This window comes from Ammodytes marinus, assembly GCF_949987685.1.
Source record: "Ammodytes marinus genome assembly, chromosome: 2".
In the NCBI taxonomy this organism is placed as follows: Eukaryota; Metazoa; Chordata; class Actinopteri; order Uranoscopiformes; family Ammodytidae; genus Ammodytes; species Ammodytes marinus.
The window spans coordinates 28,305,660-28,325,659 of NC_137231.1; the positions used below are offsets into that span (position 1 = coordinate 28,305,660).

General features: G+C 40.8%; 1 protein-coding gene across 2 annotated transcripts in view; it reads right to left on the reverse strand.

Moving 5' to 3' along the window:
* Window positions 1-20,000, reverse strand: part of ksr2 (kinase suppressor of ras 2) — a gene marked incomplete at both ends in the record, with an annotated part of 74,933 nt that overhangs the window by 38,365 nt on the left and 16,568 nt on the right. The window contains 2 exons of one of the 2 annotated variants that reach the window (XM_080043551.1): window positions 9,984-10,485; window positions 12,312-12,350. In XM_080043551.1, the coding sequence (XP_079899677.1) occupies window positions 9,984-10,485; window positions 12,312-12,350 (541 nt within the window). The remainder of the gene's footprint in view (window positions 1-9,983; window positions 10,486-12,311; window positions 12,351-20,000) is intronic. The other variant, XM_080043552.1, reaches the window with a different exon arrangement.

Here is a 20,000-nt window from a genome sequence, read left to right on the forward strand (position 1 = left end):
CTGGGGTGGAGCATTTGGGGAGAAAATGGCAGTTGGGATAGAGATTCGAATCCAAATACCTCAACCGCTCCACTTGTTCTCTTTGGTCCCTCCCCTATGGTCCCTCCCTGACACGCTCTAGTCTACACCAACAAAGTCGTGCCAAAGTGAATGGACAGTCCCAACAGCCAATAAGAACAGAGAATCGGAGCCTCGCTCTGATTGGTCAAAGTGTACAGCTCGTGTTAATTTTGACCAATCAGAAATCGCATACCCCAGCTTTAATTTGTAGACACAAAGATAGTTGTTCAGAGAGTTATTGGCATTATGTAAATTAAATCTGAATTCTAACAGCAACTTCTACTTTTATTCCTCTCCGCAACAGTTCATCAACAGTTCATCCAAGGATATAAAAATATATATATACTTTTTGGTTAACCATACTATCAGTTCCTTTTGTCAGTGAAAATGAACCAAAATCTGTAGGTTTCAGATTTCTGTTTAAAATGACATGATATTTGGATTGGTTCGTGTAGAGCACTTTGCTGCTTTTTTTTAACAAAATCCCATTTTTAGCAGGAGCAAATTAACACGTGATTGGGTTTAGATGATTCAATTATGGTTTTAGGTTAAAGTTGGTGGGTTCGGGGGCGCCTTTAGCTCAGTTGGTAAGGCGTCCCCATCCCGGGCCAGGCCCAGCAGCAGACCCGGGTTCGATTCCCACCCGCGGTCGTTCTCTGCATGTCACTCCCCTCTCTGCCCCATTTCACCTCTGTCTCTCTGCACTATCAAATAAAGCATAAAAATGCCCAAAAAATATCTTTAAAAAAAAGAATATGTGGGTTCAGTAAGAAATTAGTCAACAATGTGGTTTGGCAATGAACTCCTGATCAAACTCTGTGATCCAAATGACATGCAGCAGACATGTCTTAACCTGGGAATCCCTTGTGTGTCATTGTGAATTAGAATCCCATGCAGGAAAGACGAGTGACTAACAGAATGAAAACTACATATATAGAGGGGCAATTGCAGGACGCAATTAATTAAATTGCCATTGTTGAAAAATAGCCAGCCTGAAAAAAGCAGTACAAGCATCATATTGACATAAAAACATCCAGATTTCTGCGGATGACTAACATGAATAGCGGTCATACCAGATCTCCCATCGTACTGCACAGATGGAAAATGTCTTGAACCAGACATAGAACAAATATGGAAAATAATTATCTGACATGGACAGAGTTACTGCTGTCCTTCCCTTTTTTCTCCTATAAGACTTTAGCGTTGATATAACTCCATTGCTCTTTTGGTACCTCTGCATTTGTTGGTCATTTTCATTCACCAAGGTGATTTTCATGTTTCGAATTCTAAATGTGTTAATTGTTTAGATTCATTCTGTAGCTATATATGTAGGAGGGACTAATGTATCATGGAAGGCCTGACTGAAATTCAGTTTGAAAGTTATAAAACAGGACGGTTTAAAAATGATTTAAATCTTTTTATACAAATATGACATATGTCCCCATATTTTTATGTGAGTGTCTTACATTGTTAGGGTTTGATTTGTTCTCATCTTTACGTGTGTGTATACGTGTGCATGCATGCCTAGATGTGTGCATGTTTTCCCCCAGCATTGAATTGAAGAATTGAAAAAGAATTTATTTTCTCAATTTGTTCAAAATGAAACCATAGCTCAAACCTCTAAATCCCTAATCCGAGTATAAAGGCAACGCGAGCAGCTATCTGGCACACAGCCGTGAGGATTAAGTGGTAGTTCTAAAGCAGTAAATGACAGCAAGCCTGAAAAAAAGAAAAGAAGGGGTCAGAGACAATATGGAACCAGGAGCAGATATTATCTGTCTTGACCTGAACATCAGAGAGAAACGCTGAGATGAAAGCATTCACTTGATGTCCCGAATGATGAAAGGTGGTAATAACTCCCTTTACGCTTGTCAGACAGAAAAACAGTCTTAACTCTACCGTTTGATAAATCAAGATGGCAGCTGTCACTATGGCCTGCTTGGCTTTTGCTTGGTCTCTGTCAGAGCCTGGGTTTGACATCACTTTCACACTTCAAATTTGATCGCCCCCTTGTAAGACGGATTGAAATTAAACTTTAATGATCATGCTGGGAAACATAAGACTCATATAATTTGATCAAAGGCAAAAACAAGATTTCCTCTAAATGAAATAAAATGCTTCAAGCACAGCGTAAACGCTCTAAATATTTGGTCATTTCTCAGACATCCCTATTAATTATCTTCTCTCAAAAGAATAACACAACTTTTTTAAATGGGCTAACTTCCAATCACCCAGTCAAATACTGTCATCTCCGCCCCAATTCCGGGTCCAACTTGTTCTCGAAATCACCAGAGAAAAAAAAGAAAAAAAAAGATCAGCGCCTAATAAATCCATTCTGGAGCAGCAAACAGTGGCATTTGGGCTAACTGCCACTCCTAAACACTCATATAAATTCATAACCATGACTCCAATTCCTGGGCCGCCTGAGCGCTCATTACGGCCGATGGATGTGCGACCGGCCGCTAAGGGCGTTGTGTTGACATCCCCCCTTCACCGACTTGTCATTAATGGCAAAAGGGTTCAAAAGCCCTGATTAACATGGATGAGCTTTTGTCTGCCGGAGAAAATAAGATACACCACTCACATTCCAAACCACGACCACCACCGAAGCCACCACTACACAACATCATACACATGGCTTTGTGCGCTTGTACACTTAACTATGCATGTGAATGCCCCCACGCAGTAGAGCATGTGGGACCAATAATCGGCCAGGGGGTCAGAGGTCGTCTGCTTAATGTGTCCACGTGTGTGTCCCAAGGAAGAGGTGGATCTGTATCTCCCAAGAATCGTCAGACTTTTACCCTCAACGATGGAAAGCAATAAAAAAAATTCTTCAGATTACACAGAAACAAAGCAGGAGAAGTAGCAGGGAAGAGAAGTTTTAGACGACTGTGTTCGGTTTTGTAGTTCCTGCATTTTAATTGAGAGATTGTTCATTCTACTCTGGAGTTTTGTATTATGACCAACCATTACAAAAACAACCCTAATGGCGACACACTGCAAGCAACAACCTTTTCCCCTGCAGTTTCTTTTAATTGTCTTTTAATACAGACTTTTAATTGTAATTACACAACAGCCGCAGAAGGTACTTGTTTGTAAATTGGTTATTATCAGATGTCTGCCCAATCCTATATTGGGCCGCTCAAGCAGAGTTCCTGTCAACAGTTTAATCTCCGTTCTTAATCAGTGCACAAGGTGTAACCAGCAGGTAACCATACCAACGGTAGCTCTGCTGTTATCAGATTAGCACAGACCCGTGAACCATCATTAGGCCTTTTGCACTGCAGCAAAATCGGAGCCGGTTCCGGGCTAGTTTGGAGCTAGAGCCAGTGTTTTGGTTTCACAACGCCAGAGAACCGGCTCCGGCCTGTAAAAACCGGTTCAACTCCAACCCCAGGATTGAGCTGGGCTTGAGGTAAGAACTGCCTGCGCCAGCGGCCGGGGGAGGGATTATCCTGACCAACCAGACCAGCTCAAACCTCATGCCCGCCATATTTAAAAACACCGTTACTACGAGACGTAAACATAATATAATTACCGAACGTAGCAATCAAATTGACCTGCGAAAATACGCTGTGTGGGTCCTGTTTGCAAAGTAGGGTGACCAGATCCCAATTCACCAGATGTGGGACAAAGACTACGTTTGTGCGGGACAATGTGCCGTTTTTTTTTTTAGCAAAATAAACTTGTGTCACCACCGGTAATGCCAGAGACACGGCTTTCTATATTAAAAAACACTATCTTTAGATCAGCGCGCAGCAGTAAAGTTACTGTTAAACAAATAGAGCATTAAGGCTGATTAAGGCCCATTGATGCCGGTTAGTCAAACAGTTGACCATTTGGAGTTAAGCATGCATGGATTAAGAAAAGTGATGTCATTTTCCTTAATAGCTGTCCAGCTGCATTCATGAAAATTAGGAAAGGGAATTTTTTTCTTTGTTCTAAAATTTAGATTATTTGGATTTGTTTCTTGCTTGCTTAACTTTTATCTTGTATGAACAAACTAATATATTTTTTTTTAAAGTACAGGTGTACATACATTCTTATACAGTTTGACGTCTCCACCCAGCCACAACCAGTTTCTTTCGCCCCACAGTGAAAACCAAATCCATATAAAAATAAATCTATATTTTCTGTCCGAATCGGTAACTGATGACCGTAAAACTGTACAGTGACAGGGCCTCAAAGAGATGCATAATGAGGGAAAGGAAACAGAGAGTGAGAAAAAGGGGAAAGAAATGTATGATGTGTACACCGACTCACTGAAAGCAAACAGCTAAATTAGTCATGCAATTGATGCAAATTTGCTTCCCCTGAGCGTTGCATGGTGGAAGAAAAGAAAAAAAGAAAAGAAAAAAAGAAAAGAAAAATCCCTGAGAGAAGCAGTGGATGAATCATGCCAACCCCCGGCGCCATGTGATTTATTAGCAAACATCCAGTTCAATAAGAAAGTGCTTAACGTTCAAAAATCTGTGAAAGTCTCATAAGGTGGCATCAACTATACTATATCACCATTTCCACTGGCAGGGGGAGTAAGGGGGGGAGGGGGGGGTAAGACAAGATAGCGCAAAGAAAGAAACACGCCCACTTTTCCAGCAACAATCTTGGTGTGACGCTCCGAGTGGGGACTAAAAACTCGGTGGCCTTTTCCACGCACGCATGTTACCACTCATTAACATAGACAACGAGGTTCATTAATTGACACTCCAGCCCAAAGAGCCAATTCACTTTGAAAAGGGCACAGGGAGAGCGAGCGAGAGAGAGGGATAGAGAGGGATGGAGAGAGAGAGACAGAGAGAGGGAGAGAGAGGTTTTCAGAAATAAACACCGGAGAGGGAGAGCTGTAGAAAGGTTAACAACATAAGCAAAATTAAAATCGCGGGCGCACTCCTGCCTATAAATGAAAGTTTAAGTGGTGCTAGGTCTGTGCAACACTTGTGTTTTCTAAGTAAAACTATACCAACATGTTGAATAGCTACCGTAGGCCAGCAATAGGACGTATTGATTATATCTTAGAGTTGTTATATACTGTATGGTGATCATATATTTTCTCTCCATAATGTTTGCGGTCGATTTTTACCTACGTCATTACATATAAGAAAAGATGCAACGTTAGACAAAGTATGGATAACAAATAAGGCCAAAGGAAATTAGGGTTTAAATTGAATTCCCCTGGCACAGTTACTGGACCCTTTTTTTAATTATTCTGTTTTCACAACACATAACACAAGATAATCATCAAAAGCAAATGCAGACATTGTTTAGCAAATCTCTTGGCTCAGTCAAAACGGTTGGTCTGATTGATTTAGCGATTGTGCGAGTGTTTGAGCCTGTGTACAGTGTGAAGTGAGTCAGTGTTTGTAGATGCTAAGGGGTGCTAGAAATTGACTGCGGAAATTGTTTGTTTCATTTCAAAGTCAAGTGATGGCGTCATTAAGCAATTCTCACCTAACTGACTGATAGATATGTTGAGGAAAGAAATTCAATCTCTTATTATTTACTCAAATTATGAAAATGTCAAAGCAGTTTGTTTTATATATCCGGTGAGCCATACCTAATGTCTTAGGATAAATAAATAACAATTTAAAACCGTACGCAATCAGTCTTGACACGTAAAGTTAACAATCATTTGATGACATTTTGTGGGCACAGATGCTCCAGACATCCCTCCAAAACAAACAGTAATATTGCCACTGTATTGATTCCATACAACAGTGATCTTTAACTCTGTCCGTGGCAAATACCTTCTGGGAACATGGCTTGCCAAGAAGGATGTGTTGACAGACAGCACATGTGTTCGACTAGAACATTGGGATTTATTCTTTAGCTTGGAGACTAATTAAATTATCCTTTTTTGTTTAGGGTAGTTGGTCTTAAAGTACTGCAGATCCAAGGCTATATCGTTTTCAAGTATTTAAAAATAGTGTTTTGTCCATGTTGTTGTGACTGATAATCTTTATCATCAGGACAATATTTTGAATGTCACCATCTCCCTTCTTGTATCTACTGTGTATGAGCTTATCTCACATTTAAGACATATAATGCAAAATGAACTAAAGTCATAGTTAAGTTTAGTGTATTAACTGCAATTAAACATGCTTGGTGAAACTCTCCCTTCTGGCATGTAACTCTGAACTGTGAAACCAACTGTAATGCCTGAGAGGAAAAGTAAATCAGTATGTAAATGTGAACCGAAGCCTCCTACGCTACACACTGAATGACTAAGAATGACTTCAATCTAATTACTTCCCTAAATTCCCCTAAAAATGGCAACATCCCTGGACTCAGCATATTTTTGTTAATGCTACGAAACAACTCATTAATGTATAGTATATGGGGAATGTGTTTTCGGCATACGTTGAAATAGAAGGTTCACAGGGGGATAAACAGGAGGGTTGAGTTTAAAACCAATCAATTGCATACTTGCTACAAGGTTTTTAGCATACCATATACACATTTTTTTTTTTACTTTTTCACAATCAGCTAAGTAAAAATCAAAGCTCTTAGATGCTTATGTTAGGTTGAAGCAAGGGAAGAAGAGACTTTTTGGATGGCTTCAACTGTGAAAACTTGTCACTTGCAAATGACTTCACACTAATTGGCAAAATGATGCCACTTGTTAAAGACAGAATAGCAGAAGTTCTATTTTTAACGTTGCATGTATCAACCCAGAGCCTGAGTTATTACCATAGGAACAAGAAGAAGCTGCTCAGTATCTATCACACCCCAGTGAGAAAATAGTGTCGATATCAATGGTGTCTTGCTTTTCCATTTATGCTATACAGGTCATATACAATGACCGTACCTGCAGCATATCAAGATCTAGCTAATAGTTTTTAAATAAGATAGTTTCACCATAGCGTGTGTCCCGTTTTAGGCTACTAAATAAAAAATCTGAAAAAAATTAATAGCATTACTTTAGCTAGTCAAGCTGACCCAGATATCTTGTCAGTCAGTAGATGGAGGAACCAACCAAATGGGCTGAAAAATAACTGAATATGTTTTGACCTGCACTTTACAGGTGATGGAAAAAAAAGACCTCAATTTTTCCACATGGGTTAAAGTTTGCTTTCAAATGCATTAGAAGTTGCAAAATTGGCAGCTGTTTCATCTCGGGGTGAGATTATCATGGATTCGTAGATATTACTGAACACATTTGTCAGGAGGCAATTTGCTTACTATTTCTACGGATCACTGCACAGCTGAGAGAAGAAAGCCATTATCACACAGACAAACACATTAAACCCAGAAGTGCAAAGATATAACGCGAATGATGAGGGTCGACAAAGACACACAACAGAGGTTGTTGCGTTTTTTATAATATTAGTGACAGGAAACAATTTTCAGATCATGATTGCAGAAACACCCCTGTTTGCACACAGTCAAAAAAACACATTTTGTGCAGCTGAAGACGAATAAACACTGTAATAATGGAGGAGGTTGTGCATACGAAAAAATGCCATTAAAATGCCCTGAAATAAAACTTTAGAAACAAAGCACAGTGAAGCCAACCTTAATAGGATTATTTAGAGTCCACACAAAGAATATTAATCATATTTGAAAATCCAACTTGCTTTCATTATAAATGAACCTGGATATGTTCCCCAGTCTACACAATGTACTGATTTTAATACACCCAGAAGAGAACGCTCTCAAGCAAAGCAGAATAGAATTAACATCCATGCATAATGTGTGGTACAGCAATTAAGTAATCTTTCATCTCGGAAAATGAATGGAAACTTAAATGTTTCTAAGGCAAAAAGGACAATGGGCAATTATTTAATTGTCGTATAACGAAACGTCACTTATCTGCTAGTTCAAAAAACCCAAACCTCAGTGTTCCTTCAACCCGGCATGCCGAGCATTCTTGCACATTCAGCTAAATAGTCTGTGTGCTCTATTATGCAGTGATAATGAGATATTAGGCCATATATCATTAAGATAAAGGCAGAAAAATGTCTCTGGAGGGTCAAAGGGTAATCCCTGGTTATTGTGCCTGGCCAGTGATAGGCAATTAAGCAAGAGAAAAGCAGGACCTGAGGAGCACCCTGAGCTTATTAAAATCCTAAAGTTGGTAATGGAGGGAATAATGTGGAAGGGACAGGGTATCACAAGAAAAGCAGCCATTAAAATATGAAATAAGGTTGAGTGTGATATTGTTCGATATTTTTTTTTCTATAGGGTTGGTGTGCTCCGGTGAAATTATTGCAAGTTGTTTTTCTTCTTAAACCATTAAGTGAAAAACGAGGTGAGGAATTGTAATTTAAAGGCAGGATTAAATAAAATATTTCTTTTCAGCCTTCTAACTTCAGATATTCACTCCTGCATCAAGGAACAACTAAAACAGATGCCAACATTGCAATGACGCCTAATCCTTTGTGCTTTACCCAAGGCACAAAGGATTAGGCAAACAAGTTTGGAGGACCTCGTGCCAGAACTCAACCAGCAACTTGATGCTTTCCAGCACCGTCCTCTAACCAATTATGATGTATTATGAGAGGCACTTGGCTATCAGAGAGGGGCCAGCAGAGATGGCCTGTCTCGATGAGTCGCTACATTTCCAGGCACACACATACACACATACGGGCCATTGATTAGGAGGGGCGCAACTCACCGCCTGTAGTCTATCAGCGCTCGGGGACCGGTAATCTATTCTCTAATGCCGTTTGAGCCTGTTCACTGCAGCTATGATCCCCCCCTAGTCAATGTGCAGGTGCAGATACAGATACAAACGCCCACGTTTGCACTGACATGTGTGGACGTTCCCCCTGTCCACAACGTGAGCCTGCACCAAAAATATAACCCAGATGGCCATCGTAAAAAAAAAAGGCAGAGGACGACTCCAACATATTAACTTAACCAAGTGAAGCAATGATAGGGCACTGTCATCTAATGCCATTATAAAAATGAGTGCAGCTCTCCTGAGGCACTCTCTGGTTCCTTATTACCCAGCAGTTGTGGACCCTGTTTGTGGCCAAATCTGATCAGCATAATACCAGACACACACAAGCATGGCCGGTCAGGAACTCAGCCTGGAAGCCCCTTATCTCTACTGACAGACCGTCGCTTCTTTATGGGTGATGATGTACTCCTAGGCATTAATTAGATTGAACTCGGGTGGAAGATTATGTTCTAGTAAAAAATGCTGAAAGGAAAGGTGGGGCCTTAATTTCCTCTCTGTGCTACTTGGGTCAGATGGAATATGTTGTGAGAACTTGTACGGATCAGGGAGACGGCCGACTGTATCTCTTAAGTTTCCCTTCAAGCATGCTATCTGCCCAAATTGAAAGACCAATAATAACTTGGAATTTTGTCTCCGTGAACCTTTACGAACAAGTTAATGTAGGCACAGTCAAGCTAATTTGTGTAATCAGAACCGTGCAGCCTCAGTCTTTCCAGGGACACATAATGTAACTTTAAAAAAGGGAAATTAGGTTTTTCTGAAGACTTTCCAGCAAGTTGTACACTCATTGTTAAAAGGCTCATTTAACACAGTTTTCACTAATGACACCTGCTGTGGAGAGTATTCTAGAGGAGCTAATCATAAGAGACAAGTTTGTGCCGATGCAACAGTAAAGTGACTCAGATAAAGATTTCACATAAAAAAACTAATGACATGCAATACAATGCAGTGTTACTAGATTAAACGACCTAAATGTATTTAGAATAGTTAGATCATTGAATTAGCTCCACAATCCACAATACCACAACACATTCATAACTAAGAATTAGTTTTGGGGAATGTTTCCCTCTTGCATTAAATAACTTAAATGTGCGAGTGATACGTAGCAGTCCCAGAGCATGCCCTTCAATTTTGTTTTACTACTTATAGGTTTGGGCAATTATGTTAACACAACACTCCCAAAGGGCCATTCATACCGTTTTCCACTTTAAAAAATCCACAGGAGCATAACACTTACTTTGGTGGTGGTGTGTCCTCCACGCGGTTCCCGAGCTGGAACTCGTGGGACTTGCTGCGGTGCAGCGCGGTGAAGCCCGGCAGCAGGTGGATGAGCTTGCGGCTGGGCGGAGGTGGCGTTCCCGGGGCCTTGCCTTTGTTCCTGCGCCTCATGGGGGGCGTGCCGGGCGGGGTCATGGTGTTGACCACCAGGGGAGTCCGGGGAGGGGTGTGGCCAAAATGCCTCTGGCGGGGTGAGGGGGGCAGGGAGCGGTGACCAGTGTCAAAGGTGGGGAACATTCCTGTGGTGGGACTGTCCACCGTCAGTCGATTGGCATAAAAAGGAGGGGGCAGGGCCTGGGGGCTGTGGCACATGTGCTGGTTGTACTTGGACTGGACTTTGGGGCTTTGGGAGAGCTGGAAGCGGATCCACTGACTGACCTCCGACTGGCACACAGGGGTGTTCTCTTTGCCCGATTCAGAGGTGGGCCACTGGATGGACCAGTCCTGTTTAGACTGGCTCCCTGTTGGAAGAGCACAGAGATAGAGAGTGATTAGACACCAACATAACACCGTTTGTGACATACTGAATAAAATGCTTGTTAGAGGGTTCACACTAACTGATAAATAAAATAATATATTTGTCTTTTGGAGTATAGCCACGCGATTAGTTTTGGTTTAAAGATGAACAATTAAAAGTCAGCGCACAGCTTACATCCGTTATGTTAGAAACCACACCCCAAGCCAGAAATCTTGGTGTTGTCGTAGACTCCGACTTGAATTTCAAGAAACACATTCAATCAATTAATAAATCAGCCTACTACCACCTAAAAAACATATCAAGAATTAAAGGGCTTATGTCTCAGCAAGATTTAGAAAAACTTATCCATGCATTTATCTTTAGTAGACTTGACTACTGTAACAGTGTCCTTGCTGGCCTTCCAAAAAAATCTATCAGACAGCTTCAGCTAATTCAGAACGCTGCTGCTCGAGTCCTCACTAGGACCAAAAAAGTGGATCACATTACCCCAGTTCTGAGGTCTTTACACTGGCTTCCTGTCACTCAAAGAATTGATTTCAAAATACTGATGTTGGTTTATAAAGCACTAAATGGTTTAGGGCCAAAATACATTACTGATATGCTGATACGTTATGAACCGTCCAGAGCCCTTAGGTCGTCTGGGACAGGTCTACTTACAGTCCCTAGAGTTAGGACTAAACAAGGAGAAGCAGCTTTTAGTTATTATGCACCAAAAATCTGGAACAAACTCCCAGAAAACTTGAGGTCTGCTGCAACTCTCAGTTCTTTTAAATCGAGTCTGAAGACTTTTTTGATTCCATTTTAACCTGCAATTTTTTTTATTTGCTTCTTTTATTCGCTTTTAAATGTGTTATAATGTGTTTTATGTATTCTAATCTTGCTCCTGTAAAGCACTTTGAGTGGCCTTGTGTTTGAATTGTGCTATATAAATAAACTTGCCTTGCCTTGCCTTGCCTTTAATTTGCCTGTTTTTTTGGTCTATCCCTTTGAAAGCGTTATTTTAATATCATTATTATTTAAATGATCATAGCTTTTTAAAAATGCCATTTAAAAAATTAAATAGCAACATCTCCAAGTTACAGTTCATGTCATTTAGAAGATGCTTTTATACAAAGCGACTTAGACACACCTCCTCCTACACCTCATTCACACACCGCTAGCAGCAGCTACAAGTACAACACAGGGCAAAAGCTAACTATCCTCACCACATTCATACACAGATAGCAGCAGCTAAAACGCAGGGCACCAGCTAACTATCGGGAGCAATTCAGGGTTCAGTGTCTTGCCCAGGGACACTTCAACATGTAGCGGGGAGGCGGGGGATCGAACCACTGACCCTGCACTTCACTGGAAGAGTGCCCTACCCACTTCGCCACAGCCGGGGCACTGCTTGTGGTTTGGTTTGTTGGTAAATTGGTTTGGGTCATGCACTTAAACATCCATCAGCTCTACTTTTCGATTGCCTGCAGCCAGGATTACTCTTATTGCCGCAGACATTTACGGCCACAAAATGTTCTCAATTTGGCTAATGGAGAATAAACTTTGCTGTTATGTGTAGTGAACCTATCAGTGGGGCAGTGATGTTCAAACGTGCTGATGTGGAGCAGATAAAGAATGAATGACTGGAGAAAGAGTGTGAGAAATAGAAGCGTGCACCAAAACAGAAAAGGGAAAAACTGCATGAGTCATAATAACACAGGTCGACTTCGACCAAAAACTAAACTTTCAGTCGAATGAGAAACAGAGGAAAAATAGCTGAATGTGAGCAGCCAAAATGGATGGTTTGGAGCTCAAATGACAATCCTTTACCTCCGTTGCTGTGCAATTTGTCCTCCTCAAGTTGTTCCTCTGAAAGAAAAGAAGAAAAAAGAACATGTTTATTGATATGGCAGGGACACTCTGCAGAATTCTTCTTTCCATCTGCAGTTATGCCTAGCCAAACTGCTGGGCATATTATGTTGGTAGATTTGATCCTGGGTACATTTCAGTCAATACAGTATCTCATGAATGACTGAGTCTGAGCTGAAATGACCTCAGTTTTGAAAAAAATCTGCTATTGACCGATAAACCACTTGTAATGTTAATATGTGCCAACAGCCCTATTCTGTGTTTGTGTCATTATTTTTTTTTTTTTCCTGTGACACCGTCTCTAAGGAAACTACAGCAGTATAGGGTTCAAAAAACACAAACGTCAAACACAATATCAACAACAGCAACATCAAATGAATCACGGAAAATATCTCCCATAAAAGGTCCCGGTGGAATTGCAAAACTTGTTGGGGGAAAAAAGCTTGCAGCCTTTCCCATTCTGTAATGTGGTGAAGAATAGGCCATAGGGAATGATGAGATATGTAAAGAGGCTGCAAAGACACAAGGGACTTAATATAAAGGAATTTTAAGGCCTCTCATTTTCTATTTTTAAATGTATTTTAATCATGTTGATGTGGGTGTTCTTAAATGTGATAAAATATCTCAAAAAGGCACAGTGTCATGACTCTACAAGTTTTATTTTGACATAATCTATGTTTAAAGCTAAAGCAAAACATGTTGTTGTAACAGAAACAACATTTGTTCGTAGCAAATAATTCAAATGATGTGTCTTTTTTAAGTGATTATCAGAGAACCCTACAAAAGCATAGGTTCAAATGTGGGTTAAATCGAACAAAATGAGCCCTGTGGTGCATTGAAGGCTGTTTGGAATGCTATATTGTTAAAACATGTCACATATTTGTTAAGTGTTTTCCTTGAATAGAGTAGTGAAAGACTGTGGGAGTCCTTGGTTTGTGAAGTTCACTGAAGTTCATTTCAGTTCAGTTGGAGATGGTGTGCATTAAACCCACATGGTTAAAGTGCCAGGATAAGGATGAGAACAATGTCAGGGTTTTTTTATAAAGTGGAAACATTGAGATTAAAAAAGCATTTAAGAACCACGACGCGACCGCCTAACAGAAGCAGAGAGGAGGATTTAGAGGAGCTGTGCAATATCTGATGAATTGCCTTAAGTGTTGTGGGTAAGTTACCTGAGCCATGTTGGTTTATTCAGGTGACTACGAGGTGAAAAATAAAATAACACCATAATACAGATCTTTGTAGCTCACTCCGCATCTCTGTTTGAGGCTACTGTCTCAAGGCTACATAAGTGCTGCTTTGTCGCTCTATAGTTGTACCTATAACCTATAGTGGAAACATCTACCAAACAAAAAACAAATGTAGTCTCTATGTAAAGGGTTGAAAACGCAGCACAAACATATTATCGCAAACCAAAGTATTGATGTCACTGCTTAGTACAGACTGTCTGGTAGAACTTTTCCAATCGTTGAATCTGATTGTTGTCAGGGAAACCTGCACAGCACATGGGTTATTTTTTCCCCTGCACGTATGATGATGCTGTGAGAAGAAGTACAGAGTTCAAAAGTGTGGAATGGAAAAATTTCTAAAGACGTACATTAGATCACATTTGCATGCACTGATTAGTCCCATGAATATACACCCTGTCGACAGCTGTGGTTCACACCTATGGTTATTAGTCAGTGGGGTCTCCAGAGTCAAGCTGTGGATGTCTGAGGAGTGAGGACACGCTCACACTTGTGTCTGGGCCCACATTAATAATAAGAGGCATCTCGCATCTCAACCCTGAAAACTCCTTCAGAAAAGACATCAAGATGCAGGAAGGACGAGTGGGCCCAATAGAGTGCTCATCCACAAAATGTAGGGAACGATGAGGGGAGAAGCTCAATCAAGCCTCCTTTATTAGCACGGATAGAAACCCCCAACGGGCCAAATCAGAAATGTAACAACTTCAGTTTGACCCCCACATAGACGTCTAAAAACTAATCAACGGCCACTGAAGAGTTCACACTATACCGAGGCTGAGAATACAAATGGGAGGCTAAGAGCTGATTGCTGTTTGGTCAAGTCTAGAGGTGTCTAATACCTGACACATAAGGGGGCCAATTTGTACAGTCCATTTTGAAAATTATACCGTGTAAAAATTGGGAGGAAAAAATACATTCACCTTTGATTTAAATTACGAGCTTCCCTTTGGAAATGATATACTTGCGTGAGGCAACTTCACTTTAAAAATGCTTTTTGACAGTGTTTATCAAACTGATACCCAATGGAAATTACTCTACGAACGCACTCATGAAACTGTGGCTCCAATTAATGAGTCAATGTGTCAAAGGCACTAGTATCCAAGCAACTGCTTGAGCAACATAGTGACACAACTTGACTTGTGAATTTATTGTTTCACATTATCTCACCTAAGCAAAAAGAAAAAGAAAAAGAAAGAAGAAGGAGCTTGCTGCTAAATGAGATTGAGCATAACCCATTTCATTTGGATGGCTTTTGCTTGTTAGTATGTTTTAGAAGTTGCTTTGTTATAGATAACATTAATACCTCCTGTAAAATGATCACAACTTATAGAGGCTAAATTAAACAACGCAGTAAGTTGCACAAATTCAATGCCGCTTTTATTTCATATGCATTAAGTAATATTGAAAAGTACAAAATGGCGATAATACATTCACAAGCACTTTTCAGTACTCCACATAATGATGGTGCTATCCATGTCACTTTCTTCAGCCAAGTCACATCTTGACTACTACATTGACTAGACGTTTATGGCCGTGGGTCAAGCTGGAGCTGACTCCTATGAGAATGTATCTTGATAAGAAGAACTAGTCAACCCAGAGGAGCACAATGTGAAAAACTCTACCAAGAGACTCAGAGATGCTGTCCAGTAAGTATGTATACTGTATGTCTTCAGTTGTACAAAAAAAAATGTACACTATGAAAATGTGTGTTTAATTTGTTCTTGTCAGATACTGATACAGGCAAAATGTCCTAGGTCACAGAAATGTGTTCAAATTCATGAATTAAAAGAATAGTTTTTTGTAGACATAGCCATATGTGTCAACACTGATTCCCACACTGCCTTGAAGTGTTTAGCCTATAGTGCGTTATTTTCTCTAGTCCAAGGCAAGCTGTCACATTCAGTTCAGTACAAAGTCGCAGCAGTGCACATAAGGTTAAAAGCTCAGCGGGCATTAGATTGTTTCTGTGGCGTTTGTGGTCTTTCAATAGGCTTTTAAAAAAGGAAGTAATGTGAGGCACTCCGGTGGTGTAGTGGATAGAGCGCATACCATATTGGCTCCGGCCTTTGTTGCAGTGGTCGCGGGTTAAAATCTGACCCGTGGACCTTTGCTGCAGGTCATCCCCCCTCTCTCTCTCTGTCTCCCCATTTCAACTCTGTACTATCTAGTGAAGCTTGACAATGCAGAAGAATTATCTAAAAATAAATAAAAATAAAAGGAAATATTTCATCATACATGCTCTGAACAGCTCACAATGAACCTTTTGCTTTTTGTACCTGAGTGCAGTGACTCGTGAGTCTAGCAGGCCACCAGATGTTAGAGGTACTGAGTGAACTGATAAGCTGTTTTTAGTTTCAAATATTTTTATTATTTATGACTAAAAAGGCTATAAAAGTTTAAACTTCATTTATTAGGAGTTCAACCCTCAGACGTAGTTGCTTCATCAGGATTGTGCGAGTAATCAAGTCAGTATTGACTGTCAATAAACAGCCTACCAACTTCCTGATTAAAAATGCTGATACTATTGTTGTAAAGTGGTGCAGTTTTTCTAAAAAAAGAGCCTGGCATATTTCAAACTAGAGCATAGATTTTTTTTTGTGTGTGTTGGATCCCATCATTCACAGTAAGTAGCCGATCCAGAAAATGTGTTTTCCGGTCCTTTCATGTACATATGGGAGAGTGGTATCAATCTTTTCATTTAATTCAAAACAAAGGTCATAAAAGTATTTCCGAAAATGTCAAACCCTTCCTCCAAGACATCCTTATATTTTTCTCCATATATTAGCACAGGCTGGTGGCAGTTCTGCTTACAGATGCAATTTTGAAACCACATCATCATCAATCTCTTCAAGTCTCTCTTTTTACGTGAATAACTCTGCATCTCCACACTATAACTGTCCATCCAAAACAATCCACGAGCTTCTCCTCTCTGCAGTGATTGATGCAAATAGAGTGTCACAACACCAGCAGTGGGGCTTTGAGAAAGGCAGATAACGGCCTCATAATTGGAATAATAACCTCTAGAGGTGTTGCTTCTTAGGGCTAAATGGGAGTGAAATGCCATTGGGACCGAGGCTTGTATATCGTACCGCCACTATAAACAGGATTTGGTGAAAAGGGCAATGGCTGTGTTCGACTCTTAGGTTGAGGGGTTGTTGACTTTCTTGCAGTGTAGTCAGTGGGACTCAAAGTAAGGCTCCACTAACTAGTGAAAAGGTGGAGACAGCGATTGTGGAGAACGCTTATTGTTGTCAAAATCACTTTTTTGTCAAAATCAGTGAATCTCGTCACGATTTGTAACTTGTCAGTACTGTTTGTGAGCTGAAAAAAAATCTGTAAACAGTAGACAAAAGGGTATGTCAACAAAGGGGGCACACTGTGGCTAACAACATGCCCGTTACAGAGCTTGGCTGTGTATTTACACAATGAGGTAATATTCACTGCTTTTTTTAAAACAAGCTATTTTGACAACAAGCATTCTTCAGAATCGCTGACTCCACCTTTACAGCCATCAAGGACCACCGAGGGGAGTATAGGAAGATGGGTGTGCGGGGTTCGCTCTCTGCTTCTTCTTGTCTTTTATCTTCCCTGTTTCATCTGTTTTTTTTTCTTTGTGACATGACTAGGTTTCCTGTTCGTCTCCTGTCGTCATGGCCTCTTTTCCCAGCCTAATGTTATTCCATGTCCTTCTTCTCTCACACTCCTCCATTCCCCTTTCCCTTTGTTCTGCTTAAAAATCTCAGTGTTTGCATATGCCTTCTGCTTCTCTGCCTTTCTTCCTATCGTTGTTTTCCACTAGTGGCATTCGAAGTCAATTTGGTGTTTTTCTATGCAATGTGATGTTGTCTCAAGGCCTGGCATGCATGGGACATTCCTGTAAGCCAGTGGTTCTCGTATCTGGCGGCCCGCGGCCCGCATTGAATTATGAATTATTAAAAAAAAAAAAAAAAAAAAAAAAATTATCATATTTTTTTTTATTTTTTTTTTATTGAAACGCACGGAGGGGATGCGTCCCCCGTAACAGTAAAAACAGTACAGGGGTCGAAACACTTAAATATCCCTCCTAATTGTTTGTATTCATTCCCCACTTATTAAACTTGCGAAGTTCGGCTGGCCTCTGCCTCTCGTTGCAGACGGCTGGTCAGCCTCCCGCAGTGCAGCAGGCAGTGTAGTGGTCCCAATGTAAGTTGTTAGATAGTGAGCTTGTCAAGCCCAATACGATGCACTTTCTCACATTCAAGGTGAATTAGATTAGGTCAAGTGTCTAAGGATGGATGCTAACATTATCTGGTTTCTAAGTAACTCTTTTGCCTAAAGTTTAGCTAACAAACTAACGTTAGCTAGCTGCTGATAGCCATGGAACTATCTGCCTAGTTGACTGCTGATAGCCCACCCTGTTTATTTCCAATGTATAGTGTCATAATAGTTAACACTGCTGCTGCATCATGAGTAGTGAGTCCTACAAAAAACACTCCAAAAGGTGATACGTTTTCAATGTGTAGAAAGTTTTGAACAATAAAGTAGAATAAATATTTGAATGCAATACAGAATGCCTCAGTGCCTTGATTTATATTCCATTAGATGTGTGTCAATGGGAGTGAGTTGTCTTTTCCTTAACATTTCCACCATAAATAAATACAGAAGACACAAATTACTGCATAAAAATTAACCAAAATGCACAAAATGAAGTGTTCGAACCTCAAATTTTTCTGGGGGACAACCCCCAGATCCCCGCTGTTAATGTGTGTTCCCCAATGTTGAAATGAGACCTAGCCCTTCATTTATTACTTTACATGTGTTAATTACACAGTATTGGATGCTGACCAATACATGTAAACTGTAAAGACGCTGGCCATTGAAATTATTTCAGTTTTATAATTTTTTTTCCTTCGGCGGCCCTCGGTCCAATGTTGGGTTCCTAAATTGGTCCTCAGCTATCAAAAGTTTGAGAACCCCTGCTGTAAGCTGTCAAAGATTACTGAGGGGGGAGGGGGAGGCGCGCCTTTAGCTCAGTCGGTAAGGCGTCCCCCTCCCGGGCCGGGCCCAGCAGCAGACCCGGGTTCGATTCCCACCGGCGGTCGTTCTCTGCATGTCACTCCCCTCTCTGCCACAATTCACCTCTGTCTCTCTGCACTATCAATAAAGCATAAAAATGCCCAAAAGATATCTTAAAAAAAAAAGATTACTGAGGGAAGGCACATAGGAGACCTGTTGTCGTGCTAAACAAAAATCAACACTCTAAAGCACGATCAACCGAATAACTCATAATCAAGATATTCTCCTAGTGTGTGTGTGTGTGTGTGTGTGTGTGTGTGTGTGTGTGTGTGTGTGTGTGTGTGTGTGTGTGTGCGTGCGTGCATGCGTGTATGTGCGGACATGTCTACAGCAGGGACGGGCTGGATAATGTGTGTATATTGCGGCACAAAGGGCCGACCGGCTGCCTCCGAATTGTATGACTCATCCTCATCGCAACTCGTGGACTCACTGCAATCCCAAGAGCACGTAGTGAAAAACAAAAATCTATTAACTTGCATTAGTTTTTCTTCCCCCACCATTACGCCAATAGAGCAACAACATACATTGTCTTCTTATGTTCTCTATTTCTGTGATGTGCAAAACCGCCAAGATCGAAGAGACAGTATGAATGTCCACGTCTGCCAATTTCAACATAATTCCTGATGACTCATGAACTGGAACGACATATTTTTCTTTAAAATAAACAAACAAACATGTGGCATAAATATATGTAAATCCCTTCTCCTGTGCTCTCATTCATGATGGTTGAATACATCGGCACTTTCATTTTCTACCTCCAGATTTTTAGGAGGGAAGAAATATATAACTGTTTAAAGACTCAATATTTAAGAACATCCTCCGCTTCTTGCTTGGCAGTGTTTACATGCCAAATGGGGCTTTTGTAAGGCCTAAAAAGCATGTGGACATCGTATACTCTTACATACTGTATACATAATACTAAGACATAGGTACTTGCACATATCCCACTAACGCACTCACACACGTACAGATGTGTAAATATGGCGATGTTTGGAAGCTATGTCGTATCTCCCTCTCCAAGCTCCACTGGGGGAAGAATATGAAAAAAGACTGGCGCACACAGTGTATTTCTCCGGGCTAAGAGTGCCTCTCAGCTGTATGTGTGGGGGGATGTGGTGTCGCTGTGGTGCATTCACTCGTCCCTAGCCAGTCCCCCTCTGTTACAGAGCCCATTAGTGGCTGTGTGTGGCCAGACCCTCTGCCTTTTGGAGAGCCAGAGAGAGAGAGAGGAGGGGACAGTGGTTGAAGCAATGGTCCAAGAGGAAAGTCAGATGAAAATGAATCAACAATAGGCAGTAAGACACCAGAATACATTTTAAAGACTTAAAGGTGAACTATGTATCTTTGG